We start from the raw sequence: 18864 nt of genomic DNA, 5'->3' as shown, positions 1-18864 counted from the left end.
CTATAATCTCAGAGAAAAGGCCGGGTGGGGTGCGGTGAAAAAAAGGAGAAAAAAGGGGACATTGTTAATACTTTCAAGAATAAAGATAAAATTAATAATTAAACAATGGAAAAATATAGTGGGGCGAGGATTAAAATAAAACCCCAAAAACCAATGGTGGGAAATTAACCAACACAGAAGACAGCGGAGGAAGATTGAGAAAGTAAATTGACATTGTATTGAACTATTTTTATCAGTCTCTTAAAAAAGAGACTTTAAAATGGTAATCTTTTAAGTTCTCAATACAACTTAGTATTGAAATAGGAATATTAGGGGTAAAATAGGACAGGTTTAGGAAATTTTAGAAATTTTGGAAATTAAGGGGACCATGGAGGAAGCACAGGGCTGCAGAGCAGCAGGTGTATTTCCATAGAAAAGGGAAAGCTGAAAAGCTGCAACAGGTACATTTCCATAGAATGAGGGAGCTGGGAACAGCAAAAGTCTATACTTACAAAATAAAGGGAAGGAAGTCCTTCATCCAGAAGGAGAAGAAGAAAGCCCAAAGGGAATAGAAAAACAATAAGGAAGGAGGGGAGGAAAACCTCGCATGTGAGGTTTGACCTTTGAGCTCAAAAGTTACCCTAGTAACCAGTCCAGGGAATAGTGACCAATCAGAAGGAATACCAAGGCACACAGATCTGCAGCCTTTATAAACCCTAGGGAAAAGGAACTCAGTGGGACCCTTTCCCCCTCCCCACGTGGGAGTCTGTACTGTGAAATTCTTTCCCCTTCCCCCCGGTGGGAATCTGTACTTGTTCTTTCATAAATTTCCACCTTTGCTATACCATCTTCTGTCCGTGGATTCATTCTTTGACTCCAGCGGACAAAAAAATCCAAAAATTCTGCATCTGTATGTTCCATTTTATAGTTGTGCAACCCGACTCTGAGAGTGGTTTGTTCACGGAGAGGAAGCACTAGCACCCAGCCCCCCCAAAGCCAGGCCACGCTGCAGCACTTAGACGACTAGAGGCATCTTTTCTAATAATGCGTTATGGGAAACCAGGAGAAAGAACAAAAGGCAGGTTTTGCTACCCGACACAAACTCGCTGGAATCCCTTGCGATCGATGACTGCGGAAAGCAGCTAAGGCACGCCGAAGCGGTCGATGGGCTCCGGGAGCCTTGCGTGCGCGCGCCCGAGGGGACGTACAAGCGCGCCCACGGCGCCGCCGCGCTCCGTCGCCATAGCGACTGCTCGGGCTGCCCCGAAGCGCTGCAGGCCCTCGCGGGCTCGGGACTTGAGCGGAGCTTTGCTCCTCACTCCCCTCGCGCAGGTTTCTTCTTCCTTCTCTTTCCCGTGCTCCCTGCCCTCTCCCCTTCTGCCGAAGGATGGCGGGCCGGGCCGAGGACGTGCGGAAGCTGTTCATCCTCACCACCACCCAGAACTACTTTGGGCTGGACTCGCAGCCCTGGGACCAGCCGCTGCTGCACCACAGTCCGGACATCAACAACTTCTTGGACGACGGGAACCAGATGCTCCTCCGGGTGCAGCGCTCCGACGCCGGCCTCTCCTTTTCGAACGCGGTAGGGCTCCCTGCACCCTGCCCTGAGCCCCTGCTTCCCCCGGTCTGACCCACAGCCATGTCGGTCCCTCTTCAGCCTCCCTTGTCTTCAGGAGCCCAAGGCTGCCTCCAAGCTGGCATCCCACCGGCTTGCATCCCACCTGATCAAAGGAGGTTTCCTGAACAGAACAATTATATTCTTAAAAAAAAAAAAAAAGAAAAAAAAAAGAAAAAAAAAGAAAAAAAAAAAGAAAAAAAAAGAAAAAAAAAAGAATGGATACCCAACTTGCCAAATTTCTATTTTTGTTGTTGTTGTTAATCCTCACCCGAGGACACTCCTCCACCGAGTCTTCTAGTGAGAGTGGAAGGGAGGGGAAGATACACACAGAGACACATGGATGGATTGCCTCCCGCCTGCACCTCACCTGGGGCTGGGGTTGAACCTGGAACCCAGGTGCGTGCCTTTGATGGGGAATCGAATCCGAGATCCTCCAGTGTGCAGACCGAGGCTTTAACCACTGAGCAACACCGGTCAGGGCAGGGCCCAGGTCTTAGTCTTAAGGAGCGGAGATAGATTGGGTGTAATATGCTATATAATTATTTTTACATAACTATTTCCCCAGGGGATAACATTACCGGGACACAATGTTTTAGGGAACGTTTCTTTTAAAAATTAACTTTTATGAAGATAACATTAAAAATAATTTATTTACCACTTTAGATTGATTCTGCTGACACAAAGGAGAAAGTGCTGGTGTTTTTCAAGCTGAGACCTGAAGTGATTACCGATCAGAACCTACATAACAACATTCTTGTTTCATCTATGTTAGAATCACCTATAAATTCCCTTTATCAAGCAGTACGGCAGGTATTTGCACCAATGTTGTTAAAGGTGAGTAAAGTAGCTGTATAGTCATTTTTTTTTTAACCTTAGATTATTTGGATACATACTTTAATAAATAGAAATGTAAGTATTAATTTATATGCTGTTAATATCATTAGTATTTAAAATTTTAAGTGAAAGTGCATATTCTTTTAATTAAAAAAGTTTTAAAGTAAGCTTTGATGAAAATTGGAGGAATACATAAAATGCAATCCACAATTGGAGAAATACATAAAATGCTCTTACATTACCGTAATGATTTTTTCTCTCCCTTAATGAGACAGACAGAGGTGGTGTCAAACTTTGAGTGAAATAAGCAGATGTGGGCTTAGTCTTTTAGGAAGTGAATTTGATTGGTAAGCTTTTGATCAGTGTTTGCTCTTGTCTGTTTTTATTAGGATCAGGAATGGAGTAGAAACTTTGATCCCAAACTTCAGAATCTTTTGAGTGAACTAGAAGCTGGATTGGGTATAGTTCTACGAAGATCAGACACTAATTTATCAAAACTGAAATTTAAGGAAGATGACACACGAGGTATATAATGATAGCTTAATCAAAGACAAAACAATTGTCTTATAAGTAAATTAATATATTTCTTCAGAGATTTATTTCCACAACTTTGGGTCTTTTCTGAGCCTGAGCTTCTGTTATATGGATAGATTGATATAGATTTGGGGAAGACAAAAGTGTAATCTTTAATGATGTGCCATTCATAGAAATAGAAAATATAATTGATTCTTGAATAATGAGGATTGACCCTAATTGTATACTTTGTAAAGATAATAGGCCAGTGACTTTTATTTTAAAACGTATTTTATCTGAAACTAATTATAATTTTATGTCTATAGTTAAATTATTACTCATGACATACATAAGTCATTATTTGAAAATATTGGGAAAAAATGTCTTTATTGCTTAATTAGTAAATTAAATGCTTTTTTAGTTCCACAGACTCAGAAAGAATAGTGCTTTTATTTCCAGCATGTGATTAGGCAAGTACTAGTAGAGATCATCTAGTTCGTTGGAAAATTTAAAAGCAAAACTATTTTAATTTGCTTGTATTTTGAAATTAAATTGCAAACATTGATTAAATCATAATCATCTGCAGTTTGGTAATATTCAGTAGCATGAATGGTTTTGGAATTAGATTTAGGAAAGCCTTGTGTCTGAGAAGCAAATTCATAGATGTAAGTAGACTGACAGTATACGTCTGATAGGCTTACAAAAGCATGCAGGAATCATTCTCAGCAATAAACTTGACGTGAAGTATAAATTTGGTGCTGTTATTTTTTCTGGTGGATTCAAGTAAGAACTTTCTGTTGATAGAAATTACAAAATATTTTTTTCAATGCATCCTCAAGAAAACAGGAAATAATAAAAATCTGCGAATAAACCAAATTACTTTCTGACTTTTCATTTTCAATTGACATGTTTTTTCCTTTTCACTTTTTCAGGTATTCTTACACCAAATGATGAGTTCCAGTTTTGGATAGAACAAACTCATCGTGGAAATAAACAGATTAGTAAAGAAAGAGCCAGTTATTTTAAAGAATTATTTGAAACAATTTCAAGAGTATGTAATTCATACATATTATTTGTTAGGCTTTTGATAAAAGTACTTTAGAATTGTACGTTTAATAAATTTATTATTAAATTACTTAATGATTACAAACAAAATATATCCTTCATAAATAGCAAGGCTTATTTAAGATGTGTATTTAATATGAGTACAAGTTAAAAATCTAAACATTTTGCCCAGTTGGTGTGGCTCAGTGGTTGAGAATTGACCCATGAACAAGGAGATCAGGTTCTATTCCAGGTCAGGGCACTTGACTGGGTCATGGACTAGATCCCTGGTAGGGGGCATGCAGGAGGCATGCAGGATTCTCTCTCATCATTGCTGTTTCTGTATCTCTCTCTCTCCCCCTTCATCTCTGAAATCAATAAAAATATATTTTAAAAAAATCTAAAAGTTTTAAAAGTTAGATTGTAATCTCTAGTAAATATTTTTCTCAAACATAATTACTTTTCTGCAGGTAGATAGGGAAAACAAAAACCTAAAACACTAATAGAGGTTTATTTATGTGGAGGTAATATATGTTCTTTTGAAAGAATGTTCACTTTATTCAGATTAGAAGCATTTTGAAATAATTTATAATTTAAAAAGCCTTAGTTTTTTACTTATTTGATTGATTATCCCTTGATGTATCTAAGAGAGGTCAAATAAGTGACCATTTTAATTATGATTATAAAAAATATTCTTTTCAAAATAAATACAAAGTAATTTTCTATTTGTTTCCAATATTTCAAAAATATTTTAATGAAGTATTTGAAATAATTTCAAACCCTTTTTATAACAGTGATGAAATAGCCTATCTAATAAAGAGGGAATATGCTAATTGACATCACACCCTCACAAAGATGGCAGCACCCACAGCCAATAAGGGGGGAATATGCTAATTGACTGCCATGTCCTCAAAGATGGTGGTGCCCAGTCCCCTCAGCCCCGTAGCACGGCCAGGCCCGCCCCCAGGTGGGTCTGGCCGCTTCGCACGCCTGCCTCCGGAGTCCCCTGTACCCACAGCCCTCCAGCTGCCCAGGGCCAGCCCGAGGCGCAGGCAAGCCTTGGATGGTGGCTGCCCAGCTGCCCAGGGCCACCCGAGGCTCAGGTAACCAGGGCTGGACCGAGGCTTGCGCTGCCGGCAGTGGCAGCAGTAGAGATGTGATGGGTGCATTGCCTTCCCCTGATCACCAGGTCACCTCCCACCCCTGAGGGCTCCCGGACTGTGAGAGGGGGCAAGCCGGGCTGAGGAACGCCCCCACTCCAGTGCATGAATTTTCATGCACCAGGCCTCTAGTAGAGTAATAAACCTTGTATTACTGGTAACATTATACAATGCAGTAAATGAATGAAGATATGCCAACTACATTGGGTATTGTATATATGGCATTATGGCTACCTTTATTTGGGTAAATAAAATAAATGCATCCAAAGTTAAAGAAAATTAGGCCAAAGTTAAAAATAAATGAATAGATTTTTTTGCAATTCCTATTTTTTTTCTGACTTTCATGAAATTTATGTTTGTGAAGGTACTTAAAGAGTATTTGTATAACAATATATCTGATAGAAAAAGGAGAAAATAATATGGCAAATGTTAGAGTTGTAGCAGTTGAAAAAGTCAGAACATTTTGACTATATTGCCCAAGGTAAAGAACTGATTATATTTAAAAATGAATGCATTTTGGTTTTAGGAGTTTTATAACTTGGACAGCCTATCCCTATTGGAAGTTGTTGACTTGGTAGAGACTACTCGGGATGTTGTTGATGATGTGTGGAGACAAACAGAGCATGATCACTATCCAGAGTCACGAATGTTACATCTCTTAGACATCATAGGTACTAGTAAAGAATAAACTTGAAATTTTGGAAGCCTGTTTTATTTTGTTTTCTGTTTCTTTTTCTTTAAGTTCTTACTAAAAATGCTTCTTAAAGTAATAATTGTTGCTGCAAGTAACTCTGAAAGCAAATGATACAGAATTATTTAAATAGATATTTGTATATAGTTGGTTAATTTAAATCATGTGTCAAATTCTTTGACCATTAATATAACTATATTTACATATATTTTTAGTCCCTATGTATGTATTAATTTAGAACTTATTTTTTAATGAACTGAAAAGTTCTTTAATATTACATTGGCTTATCTCTCAATATTAAAAGTGCAAATACTTTTGACTCAGAAAATATCCTTCTCATTATTATCCTGAGGAAATATTAGACAAGTACATAAGGATATTTATTGTAGCATTGTTTGTAACAAATAGCAATGGAGAATTAAGTTACATCATGCTATATCCGCAGCCTTTAAAAAATATACATATATATATATCTACATTTTAAAGATGTACATGATATATTGCAGGATGCAAAAATACTTCTGTTTTTTTAAAAAAATATTTGTTATTGACAGTGCATATCTAAGGGTGTGCATTGTGGTATTTCATAGAACCTTAGTTTACTAATTTGTATATTAATTTTGTTGTAGGCATGTATTCTATAATTATTTTGTAAAAAGACATTTCCATTAAGAAGCTTGCTTTATGTTTTATTAGGTGGTTCATTTGGAAGATTTGTTCAGAGAAAGTTGGGAACTTTGAATCTATGGGAAGATCCTTATTATCTTGTGAAAGAAAATCTGAAAGCTGGTATTTCAATTTGTGAACAGTGGGTGATCGCCTGTAATCATCTAACAGGTCAGGTGTGGCAGCGCTATGTTCCTCATCCATGGAAAAATGAAAAATATTTCCCTGAAACACTTGACAAACTTGGCAAACGCCTTGAAGAGGTATCATTTGATTATTTGGCTCTTTGTTTTTTTTGTTGTTATTAATTCTCACCCAAGGATATTTTTTCCATTGATTTTCAGAGAAAGTGGAGGGGTGGGGAGAGAGAAGGGGGGAAGAGAGAGGGGGTGGAAACATCAATGTGAGAGAGACACCTCCATTGGTTCCTCCTGCCAGGATTGAGCCTGTAACCCAGGTACTTGCCTTGACTGGAAATGGAATCTGAGACTCTTCTGTTCCTAGGCTGACACTCTAACCACTGAGCCCCACAGGTCAGGGCTTGGCTTTTCTTTAAGTGTGAAGTAGGTCCTCACATGTTTATGAATGTATTTTATAATTTATAAGCACTACATCTGATAGAAACTCTATATTTTTGGCAGAGAATAAGGTTAAAGTTCATGTGAAATAGTTTATGACAGTCACCTGGTGTGACAGTGCTGGTTTCCACCTCCTTTCTCTTTGGTGTGTGTTCAACTTGTGAATTGTGAACTTCTGTTTTGTTCTTTGTATAAAAAAGATAATCAGCCCTAACCGGTTTGGCTCAGTGGATAGAGCGTCGGCCTGTGGACTCAAGGGTCCCAGGTTCGATTCTGGTCAAGGGCATGTACCTTGGTTGTGGGCACATCCCCAGTAGAGGTGTGCAGGAGGCAGCTGATCGATGTTTCTCTTTCATCGATGTTTCTACTACTCTGTCCCTCTCCCCTCTCTGTGAAAAATCAATAAAATATGTTAAAAAAATAATCAGCCCACTTATCCATGTATGTAAGCTATCAGACATTCCCCTGGCTATTGAAATTGTTTGTAAGCAGGACAGCTTTTTTAGGGGTTTACTCAGTGCAAATACTTGAAATAGCTGCTTAATTTTCATTACTTCTGAATTTCACTATAGGACATATATTTAGCTTGAAGGGATAGGCAACATGAGAATATGAAAAGATTGCAAAGCTGACTTTTTTCTTTTCTGCTTACTGGAACCATAGTTCTTTGGGGATTTTTAAAAACCTTTTTCACCATGAAAAATTTAAAACATATTTAAAAGTAGAATAGTATAATGAATACCAGTGTATCCATTGCTCAATTTCAACAGCCTTTGACATTATTTAGTTCTTATTCCATCTTTGTCTAGCCTGCCTTCCTTTTATTTTTTTCTAGAGTATTTTTAAAGCCAATTCAAGAAATCATATACTTTCACCCTTAATACCACTATCATAATACCACTCTCACATCCACCAAAATTATAACAATTTCCTAACATTATTTTATATCTAACCAGTGTTCAATTTTTCTGATTGTCTCAGTTGCTTCATAGGTACTTTCCAACTTTTAGTTTGATATGTGGGTTCAGGTATGTTTAGCCTGATCCATCTGTTATAATGCTCTCCATTTTTTTCTTAATGATTTTAGCAGCCATTAATGATTACGAGGTAATATAAAATGAGGACTTTATAATTCTGTTGTTCTTTCTACATTTGTTAGTGATGGTGGAAGAACTTTTCCTCATCAATTTATTAGTTACTCTGAAATAAAGTGTGTATAGGAATAGCTGGATAGACAATTACTTCTTTTATTGATCACTTTTTAAAAACAATGAATAAATAAGTTAGTATCATAGTAAGTTCCATTGGTGATCAATTAAATGTTTTTTAGTAGAATTATTATGAACCCATGAGGTGTTATATTTTATGTTTCCATCTATTATAGTGTTTCTTTGACAATTTCCTTACTTTCAAGCCTCCCAAAATGTACCAGCCCATCTTTTATATTTTCTGTCTCATACCTGGAATTAGTAATTTTTCCAAAGATCCTGGCTCTTTTTAGTAAAAAATGGTATTTAGAAACAAAAATCTGGTTGAGGAAGTGTTAAATTTTACTTAGTTATTAATGCTTTTAGGCCTTTTCTGTCGGAAGGATTGCTAAATTGGTGTTTTGTTTTTAGCAAGATAAAAATAAATCATGAGTTTGTACAGATATTTCCAACTCAAATGGAAAATCATAGTGTTTTTACTTAACCTTTTTGATTATCTTTTTTTTTTTTAATAGCAAAGGTGGAAATTTATTGAAGAACAAGTACAGACTCGCTCGTGGGGAGAGGGAAAGAATCTCATAGCATAGACTCCCACGTGGGGAGGGGGAAAGGGTCCCCTGCTTATCTTTTGATTATTGGGAAAATTTTAGATACAAAATATAATAATTTGTTTTCTGTAGTTTGTAAATGGTACATAAAAGAATTGTTAATATTGTTTCATTATCAGAATTGCAATTTAATGCAGAATCATGACTGTCATAAGTACTATAATAAGGAGGAGAGGAGCTATAATATAAATGAGCTTTAAGCAAAATTTTAAAATATTTAGATATTATATATTTTTCACTAGATTTGAGCACACTGATTGATGTGTTAATATAGTATGTCTTTGCGCATCACTTTGAATATTGATGAAGAGTAATTCTCAAAATTATAGTTTCAGTTTTCATTTCAGAGGACCTAAGTAAAGAAATTCTTGCTCAGTATCTTTAGGTTTTAGACTTATTTGTGCAGATTTATTTATTTAAATAATTTTTTTTTTAATATTTGTTTTAGGTCTTGGATGTTAGAACAATTCATGAGAAGCTTCTCTATTTTTTACCTGCTAGTGAGGAGAAAATCCTGGCTCGAGTATTTGAACCTTTTACTGGCCTGAATCCAGTGCAATATAATCCATATACTGAGGTTGAATATATATGTTTCTAAATATAATTTCCTGTTTGTGTTGTTCTTTTTAAAGGCAGTTTTTAGATATTAAAGTCTAACAATATTGACAATTTGTTTAGCCTTTGTGGAAAGCTGCAGTGTCTCAATATGAAAAAATTATTATACCCGTGGAACGAAAAATAGCAGGAAAATTGAAAAATTATATTTCAGAAATTCAAGATAGTCCACAACAGGTAAAATACTGAAATATTTTACATTTAATACTTTCTCTAAGCTATTTTAGGAAATATACATGTATATACCAAGTTAATCCACTTGGGATAAACATATACTTATTTTATTTTATATTAGCTTCTTCAAGCATTTCTGAAATACAAAGAGTTGGTGAAGCGTCCAATTATAAGCAAAGAATTGATGTTAGAACGAGAAACTTTACTGGCAAGGCTTGTGGACTCAGTTAAAGGTAAAAGTTTATCAGAGATTATAATGTTTGCTGGAGAAAATATTTTTGTAGCCCACTTTTTTCTATGTTGTATACCATTTAGGATTAAGATTACATTAAGGGACCAACTCTTATTATTTTTCTATCTATGATATTTGACATAGTTCTTGGAACTTTAAAAGCCTTTAGGAAATCTTTGCTAAATGTGTATAATCGTTTATTTGATTTAAATTTTATAGATTTTCGATTAGACTTTGAGAACCGGAGCAGAGGAATTCCTGGTGATGCATCTGGGCCACTTTCTGGCAAAAACCTTTCAGAGGTTGTTAATAATATAGTTTGGGTTCGCCAGTTGGAACTGAAGGTATTTATTTGAATAAAAGTTGAAGAACACTAATTGTAAAATCTGCTAAATTAATATAGAAGTCACTCTAGAATTGTAGTGAAAACATTAAAAAACATTTTCTCTTTTTCTTCGTATATCCATTAAATTTTTATGTGAAAAGTAGAATTCTGAAAAAGTTTGCTGAGGAGGTTGTAATGGTTCTTCTCATTCTTTGTATAGAGCTAATTATCAAACCATTTATCATTACAATTGCAGTTTTCCAGGTAAGTGTCTTTGTAAAAAATATTCAAGAGAAGAGCACAGTTATAGGGTACTATTAAGGCTAACATGTTTGAGATTTTTACTTATTCAAGTTTGTATTTTTGATGTTTTACTTTGATGCTGCTTAATTTTCTCAGCTTTCTAAGGTGCTACATTGTTCTTTGTTATGAAGGAAAGGAATTTCTCTCCTTTAAATTGCCATTCAAATTGCGCTTATCATTGTTTAAGATATTAACCAGAGCATTTAGCAAAGGGTCCAAACTGCTGTTTAATATATTTAGGAGTATTGCAAAATTCTTGGAGTTTCACCTGAATTTCCCTTATTTTAACCTTCAGATTTTGCCTTGTATGAAATCTCCTCTGTGTTTTGCTGTCCAGAGGTTGTATAATTTAGAAGCAAACTAGGGGTTGATATTTTTATATTCACTGGAAAATCTTCTATTATACTATTTATAGACAAATGGGAAAATAATTTCTAAGATCAGAGAATGGGGCTTATTTTATGTTAATTTTGTTAGATTTTAAATAATATTCTTGTAATTTGACTTATTAAGGTGGATGATACCATCAAGATAGCAGAGGCTGTTTTGACTGACTCATCAGGATATCGATCTTTCCATCGAAGTGCTGAAGATCTCTTAGAGCAGTTTAAACTGTATGAACAAGAACAATTTGATGATTGGTCCAGGGATATTCAGTCTGGTTTGTCTGATTCTAGATCGGGTTTGTGGTAAGTTTAAATATACTAAACAGTGAAATCTGCACAAGAATCTTTTTCTTCTGCTATTAGTCCACTGGCAAGATAGAAATAATCATCTCTACTCTCTTTTTTCTCACACTTGCTGCTACTCCTTCATGTTTTTTTTGGTTAGGTTTTGTTTATCAACCTTTAAGTCATTAAGGTTGGCAATTTGATGATGCAGTTAGTTGACTGCTTCCCCCTTGTTTCTCAGGTTCATTGCCCAGAACTGCGGATTACATTTTTGGAATTAAGCTTTCCTTCTTCTAAAATTGTTTGTTAATGGTATTTATATATGTTTTGAATGTAATTTAATTGGTCAACCTAATTTTTCTAATGGGTGTTTAAAATGGATGCCCTAAAGGGATTAAAAATGGTGACAGAGTAAGAGGAAGCTCACAGACATGCTCCCAGGGCCAAACTGGAAATACAGCAAAAATACAGGATAACCACCCTGAAAAATGAACTGAGGACTACCTGGAGAGAATCCTGGTAACCAAGGACAGAAAGCAGAGACCACATAGAGGCTGGTAGGAAGGGCAGAGGTACAAAAGGGCATGTGCTCCCACAGACAGCAGCTGAAGTACAGAGAGATATCTCAGCTGTTGGGGCTTGCCATTGAGAACTCAGAGTTTAATCCTCAAGCTGGGCCCCCCAGCATAGAGGACCAGAACTGAGAAAGGTGTCCACGTAACATCTGGCTGTGAAAAACAGTTGGGTTGCTTTCTGCCAGGGATAGAGGGATGGAAATGCAGGCACCCTCTTAAAGGGCCAACGCACAAAATTCTGTGTGCAGCCACTCACCTTTTGCTTTGCCAAGGGTGGGCAGAGTGGACTGGAGCTGTATAAACATAAGCCAGGGTTGGGGATCCAGGGATAGGGCTTGGAAGGCAGACACCTCGGTTTCCTGTGCTGAGTCATTCCCTCACTCTGTGGAGGTCATCTTTTTCAGGTAAACCTGTGCTATCCTGATATTTTTGCCTGGAGGAAACACAGTTGACCCACCCTATTGGATAATCCTCTGCCCCACCCTGTGGAGTTTCTGAGGCCTATAAAGAGACAATAAAAATTAGCCTCCTGGCAGAAGCAATTGTCCCACCTTGTTGGAAAACCTCTTACCCCACCTGTGGACCATTGCTTGAGGATACTCTGACTGAATCTAATCATTCTGCAGGCAGAGGTGGTTCTCTGGAGGCTTTGAGTCTTTGCCGGATCTAATTAGTCAGAAACAGCAGTCTGGGTCCCTCCCATAGACACCGTCCCAGACTGCTCAGTGAGGCAAAAGCCAGCAGGGCCCCAAGTGCCTGCAGCTGACACCTGTGGTACCAGCTCTGTGGGGGAAGGAAGTACAGCCCAGAATAGGGTTAATCAAGGTGTAAGACTCAAGGCAGACCCAGACTCTGGGCTAAGGAGTCCGATCACTGGACAGATGGCATGAAGACATTGGGATTGAACCTCACTGGCAGCACGTCAGAGGGGAGATCCCTCCCACAATGAGGCATCAACAGTCAGGTCCCAATTACAACAGGAGAGCCCAAACAACACATACAAGGGGCATTCCTAGAGCATCCAGCTCAAGTGAACAGAGAGTCTATACCATTGGACACTTCAAAACACCTTCTATGTAAGGCCATCCCACAAAGACTGGGAGGCATAGCAGTTCTATCTAATACATAGAAGCAAATATAAAGAGATAGGTAATAAGGGGAGACATAGAAACAACCCCCAAGTGAGAGAAAGAATGTCCAGAAAAAGAAATAAGATGGAGGTAAGCAACCTATTAGATATAGAGTTCAAAACAATGGTTATAAAGATGTTAAAGAACTTTAGTGCAAATTACAACAGCATGAGAAGGGATATAGAGGTCATTAATAAGAACCAAACAGAAATGAAGAATGATATATCTGACATGAACACACGGGGAGGGATTAAAAGCAGATTGGTTGAAGCAGAGGACTGAATCTGACTTGGAAAACAAGGTAGAAATAAATACACAATTAGAGCAGCAAATAGAAAAAAGAATTAAAAAGCAGGAAGGTAGCTTAAGTGAGCTCTGGGACAACATGAAACATAACAACATCCACATTATAGGAATGCCAGAAAGGGCAGAGGATGAGCAAGGAACAGAGAACCAATTTAAAGAAATAATGACAGAAAACATCACCAACCTGGTGAAGGAAAATGCCACACAAGTTCAGGAGGGACAGAGCGTCCCAATCAAGATGAACCGAAAGAGACCCACATGTAGAAACATCACAATTAAAATGGCAAATGTTAAAAACAAAGAAATAATCTTAAAGGCCTCAAGAGAGAAAATTCATACAAAGGGGTTCCCATTAGAATGGCAACTAACTTCCCTAGAGAAACACTTCAGGCCAGAAAGGAGTGACATGAAGTATGCTACTTTAAGTAATGAATAGCAAGGTCCTGAATCCAAGACTACTGTATCCAGTGAGGCTATCATGTAAATTTCCAGACAAAAAGAGGTTAAAGGAGTACAATACCACCAAACCAGCAATGCAAGAAATGTAAAAGGGACTGTTTTAAGAAGAAGAAAGGGAGAGGGGAACATAGGCATAAAGAAAATAAAAATGGTAACAAACAAATACCTATCTATAGTAATTTTAAATGTAAATGAACTAAATGATCCAGTTAAAAGACATAGGGTGACTGAATGGATAAGAAACATGACCCATATATACTAGAATGCTGTCTACAAGAGACACACCTCAGAAAAAAAGATACAGACTGAGAGTGAAGGGATGGAAAAATATATTCCATGCAAATGGAAAGGAAAAAAACAAAACACTGGAGTAGCAATGCTCATATCACACAAAAAAGATTTAAAAATGAAGGCCATAACATTATGAAGGGACGAAGAATGCCACTTCATAATAGTAAAGGGATTGATTAAAAAAGAAAATATAACCCTTGTAAACATATATGCACCCAATATAGGAGCACCCAAGAACATTAAAAAACTCTTGATTGATCTTATGGGAGAGATTGACAGCAATACAGTCATAGTGGTGGACTTTAACACCCTACTGAGATCATGGTATAAATCTTCCAGACAAAAAATTAACGAGGAAACAGAGGCCTTAAATGACACACTAGATCAGATGGATCTAACTGATATTTATGGAACATTTCACTCCAACGCAACAGAATGTATATTCAAGTACAATTGGAACATTCTCAAAGATAGACTACATGCTAGGACATGAAACAAGTCTACAAATTCAAGAAGATTGATATAATACCAAGCATCTTCTCTGATCACAATGGCATGAAGTTAGAAATGAAGTACAATAAAATACTCAAAAACACTCAAATACATGGAGGCTAATAGCATGTTATTAAACAATGAATATTTTTATTAATGAGATCAAGCAAGAAATTAAAAACTTCCTGGAAACAAATGAAAAAAACAACCAAAACCTATGGGACACGGTGAAAGCAGTCATGAGAGGAAATTGCGTAGGTCTATAGGCCTACCTTAAGAAACAAGAAAAAGAACTAATAAACTAACCCAAAAACTAAAGGAAATAAAAGGGAACAGCAAGAAAATCCAGAGGAAGTAGAAGGAAGGAAATAATAAAGATCAGAGCAGGAATAAATGACGTAGAGACTTAAAAAATATAGTACAAAAGATCAATAAATCCAAGAGCTGGTTCTTTGAAAAGATAAACAAGATTGATGAACCACTAGCTAGACTCTACAAGAAACAAAGAGAGAGGACCCAAATAAATCAGAGATGAAAGAGGTGATATAACAATGGACACCACAGAAATACAAAGGATTGTAAGCAAATAGTATGAACAACTATATGCGAACAAACTGGCAAATCTGGGTGAAATGGACAAATTCCTTGAAACATACAATCTTCCAAAACTCAATTAGGTAGAATTAGAAAACCTGAGTAGGCAAGTAACAGCTGATTAAATTGAAGCAGTAATTAAAAAACTTCCAGCAAACAAAAGTCCTGAACTGGATGGATTTATGGGTGAATTCTACCAAACATTCAAATAAGAACTAACACATATCCTCAAAATATTCCAAAAAAATTCAAGAGGAAGGAAGACTTCCAAGCTCTTTTTATGAAGCCAGCATTATCCAAATTCCAAAACCAGATAAAGACACTACAAAGAATGAAAATTACAGGCCAATATCCTTGATGAACACAGATGCTAAAATCCTCACCAAATATTATCAAATTGGATCCAGTAATATGCTAAAAAGATCATATATCATAATCAAGTGGCATTTATTCCAGGAATGTAAGACTGGTACAATATTCACATTCCCTATTAAAATTCCAATGGCATACTTCACAGAGTTAGAACAAATACTCTAGAAATTTATTTGGAACCATAAAATACCCGAATAGCTGCAGCAATCTTGAGAAAGAAGAATGAAGTAGGAGAGATCACAATACCAGATATCAAACTATACTACAAAGCCATTATAACCAAGACAGCCTGTTACTGGCACAAGAACAGGCATCTAGAACAATGGATCAGAGCAGAGATCCCAGAAATTGACCTACATCATTACAGTCAATTAATATTTGACAAAGGAGGCAAGAACATACAATGGAGTAAAGACAGTCTCTTCAACAAATGGTGCTGGGAAAACCTGACAGACATGCAAATTGATGAAACTAGACACCATACACAAGAATAAACTCAAGGTGGATAAAAGACTTAAATGGAAGTCATGAAAACATAAAAATCGTAGAAGAAAACATAGGCAGTAAAATAGACATCTTTACACAGCAGTATGTTTATGGATACATCTCCTAGGGCAAAGTAAACTAAGGAGAAAATAAATAGGACTACATAAAAATAAAAAGGTTCTTCCCAGTAAAAGAAATCACCATCAAATTGAAAAGGAATTCCACTGCATGGGAGAAAATATTTACCAATGATTCATCTGATAAGAGGATAGTATACAAAATATATTAAGTACTCGTACAACTCAACAAAAAGAAAACAATCCAATAAAAAAATGGGCAGAAGACATGAATAGATATTTTTTTCAAAGAGGACATAGAAATGGCCAGGACACACATGAAAAACTGCTCAAAGTCACTGATCATCAGATAAATGCAAATTAAAACCACAATGAGATATCACCTCACACCTGTCAGAATGGCTATCATCAAAAAATCAACAAACAACAAATGCTGTCGAGGATGTGGAGAAAAGGGAACACTAACTAGTTCACTGCTGGTGGGAATGCAGATTTGTGCAAGCCATTATGGAAAACAGTATGGAGTTTCCTCAAAAAATTAAAAATGGGACTTCTGTTTGACCCAGTCATCCCACTTCTGGAAAAAATCCTAAAATCCCAAAACACCAATGGGAAAGAGTATATGCACACCTGTGTTCATAGCCATTTTATTTATAACTACAGGCCCAGTGCATGAAACTCATGCACTTGGGGGGAGGGGACCTCAGCCTGGCATCTGCCCTCTAACAGTCTGGGAGCCCCGTGATCGATCACCCCAAAGAGGTAGGCCCTACCCACCTGACTGGGGCTCCGAGATGGATCGCCCCCATAGAGGGAGGCTCAGCCCACCTGCTGCAGCCTGCCGATCTGTGGCCTGGGCCTCCCTCTTTGGGGAGATTGTGGAGGCCCCCAATTGATTGCCCTGCCAGCTGGTGGCCTGAGCCTCCTTTTGTAGGGTGGTCTTGGGGTGATGGCTGGGCCCCTGACCAATTGCATCGCACCCACCTTGGCTGGCCTGCCACCAGTCTGTGTCATAGTGTGGTCATCTAGAAGGTTGTTTGGCTGTCCAGTCTAATTAGCATATTATACTTTTATTATAGACTGGAGACCCGGTGCACGAAATTCATGCATGGAGGGTGTGTGTCCCTCAGCCCAGCCTGTACCCTCTCCAATCTGGGACCCCTCGAGGGCAGTCGGACATCCCTCTCACAATCCAGTACTGCTGGCTCCCAACCACTCGCCTGCCTGCCTGCCTGATTGCCCCTAACCACTTCTGCCTGCCAGCCTGATCACCCCCTAACCACTCCCCTGCCAACCTGATTGATGCCTAACTGCTCCCCTGCCAGCCCGATTGCCCCTAACTACCCTTCCCTGCCAGCTTGGTCTCCCCTAACTACCCTCCCCTGCCGGCCTGGTCACCCTTAACTGTCCTCCCTTGCAGGCCTGGTCTCCTCCAACTGCCCTCCCCTGAAGGCCTGGGTCCCCCCACCTGCCCTCCTCTGCTGGCCCAGTCACCCCTAACTGCCCTCCCCTGCAGGCCTGGGTTCACCCCAACTGCCCTCCCTTGCAGGCCTGGTCCCTCCCAAGTGCCCTCCCCTGCTGGTCATCTTGTGGTGGCCATCTTGTGTCCACATGGGGGCTGCCATCTTTGCCCACATAGGGGCGGCCATCTTGTGTGTTGGAGTGATGGTCAATTTGCATATTACTCTTTTATTAGATAGGATGGGTAGCCAAGATTTGGAAACAGCCCAAGTGCCCATCAGTAGATGAATGGATGAAAAAGTTGTGGGACATTTACAATATGGAATACTATGCAGCTGTAAAAGAGGGATCTCTTACCCTTTGGTACAGCATGGATGCATTTGGAGAATATTATACTAAGTGGAATAAGCCAAACTGAGAAAGACAAATATCACATTATCTCAATTATTTGTGGAACAAAATGAATTGACCAACAAAATGAGATCCGAAGCATGGAGGCATGGAACAGACTGACATACCTCAATGTGGGGTTTGGGGGATGAGAAGACATAAACCAAAGAACTTATATAGTTATATGCATAGCCCATGGGTATGGGCACTAGGTAGTGAAGACCTGGGAAGGTGGGTGGGGGCTGGGAGGAGGGGGGAAAGTGGGGGAAAATAGGAGATACCTGTAATACTATCAATGGTAAAAAATACATTTAAAAATGAAAAAAAAAAAATAGGATGGTCTAGAAAAACCATTGTTTCTTTTTCCTGGTACACTTTCCAAGAATATAATTATTTGTACTTTTAGAAATTTGTCATATTTTAATTTTTAGAAACTTGTTACTTTCTAAAAGTAACTTTATAATATGAAACTTCGTTTATTTTCCCTATATTGCTAAGAAGGACAATTAGGCCATAAGTGATAGCTTCTTAAACTGAATAAATAATTTTTCCTCTTTTATCTTACATTTTGGTGTTGGAGGAAGAATAGAAGAACCAAAAGGTGCTAGGGTATAATGACTATAACTTCACTATTTAATTTTTACCCTTTCTATCCTGAACCTAAAATAGGAGAGATGTTCCAGGCCAAATAAAGAAGAAAGAGTTCTTCAGTTAACTAATTTTGGAATCTATGCACGTTTATCACTATAGCTCCTGTGGAGATCCACCCTATACCAAAGGACTGAGACCTGCTGGGAAGAGTCTGTGTAACTTTGTTCAACCCAGTATTTGTTTCCCATTTGACAATGAAACACCCTGACTTCCACTTTTTTTTTTTTTTAACTCATTATTATCCCAGAGGGTCAGTGTGTTTTGGAACATATTTTAGGATATGGTGGTATGTAGAACCTAATTTTGAAGTTTAGATGAGAATAAAAGCAAAAAGGACCACCATAATAATTTTCTGATAGGC

General features: G+C 37.8%; 1 protein-coding gene across 2 annotated transcripts in view; it reads left to right on the top strand.

The window, feature by feature from the left end:
* The first annotated feature begins 1204 nt into the window (after window positions 1–1204).
* DYNC2H1 (dynein cytoplasmic 2 heavy chain 1) overlaps window positions 1205–18864 on the top strand; it is a 178840-nt gene continuing 161180 nt past the window's right edge. For both annotated transcript variants that reach the window (XM_079788478.1, XM_079788479.1), the window contains exons 1-11: window positions 1205–1561; window positions 2261–2431; window positions 2821–2956; window positions 3877–3995; window positions 5675–5819; window positions 6536–6768; window positions 9348–9476; window positions 9578–9691; window positions 9810–9921; window positions 10140–10264; window positions 11062–11237. In XM_079788478.1, the coding sequence (XP_079644604.1) occupies window positions 1367–1561; window positions 2261–2431; window positions 2821–2956; window positions 3877–3995; window positions 5675–5819; window positions 6536–6768; window positions 9348–9476; window positions 9578–9691; window positions 9810–9921; window positions 10140–10264; window positions 11062–11237 (1655 nt within the window). In that variant the 5' untranslated portion in view covers window positions 1205–1366. The remainder of the gene's footprint in view (window positions 1562–2260; window positions 2432–2820; window positions 2957–3876; window positions 3996–5674; window positions 5820–6535; window positions 6769–9347; window positions 9477–9577; window positions 9692–9809; window positions 9922–10139; window positions 10265–11061; window positions 11238–18864) is intronic.

The sequence above is a fragment of the Cnephaeus nilssonii genome (genome assembly GCF_951640355.1).
Source record: "Cnephaeus nilssonii genome assembly, chromosome: 13".
Taxonomy (NCBI): Eukaryota; Metazoa; Chordata; class Mammalia; order Chiroptera; family Vespertilionidae; genus Cnephaeus; species Cnephaeus nilssonii.
Note: the sequence above shows the minus strand (reverse complement) of the source record. Positions and strands in the feature narration are given on the sequence as shown.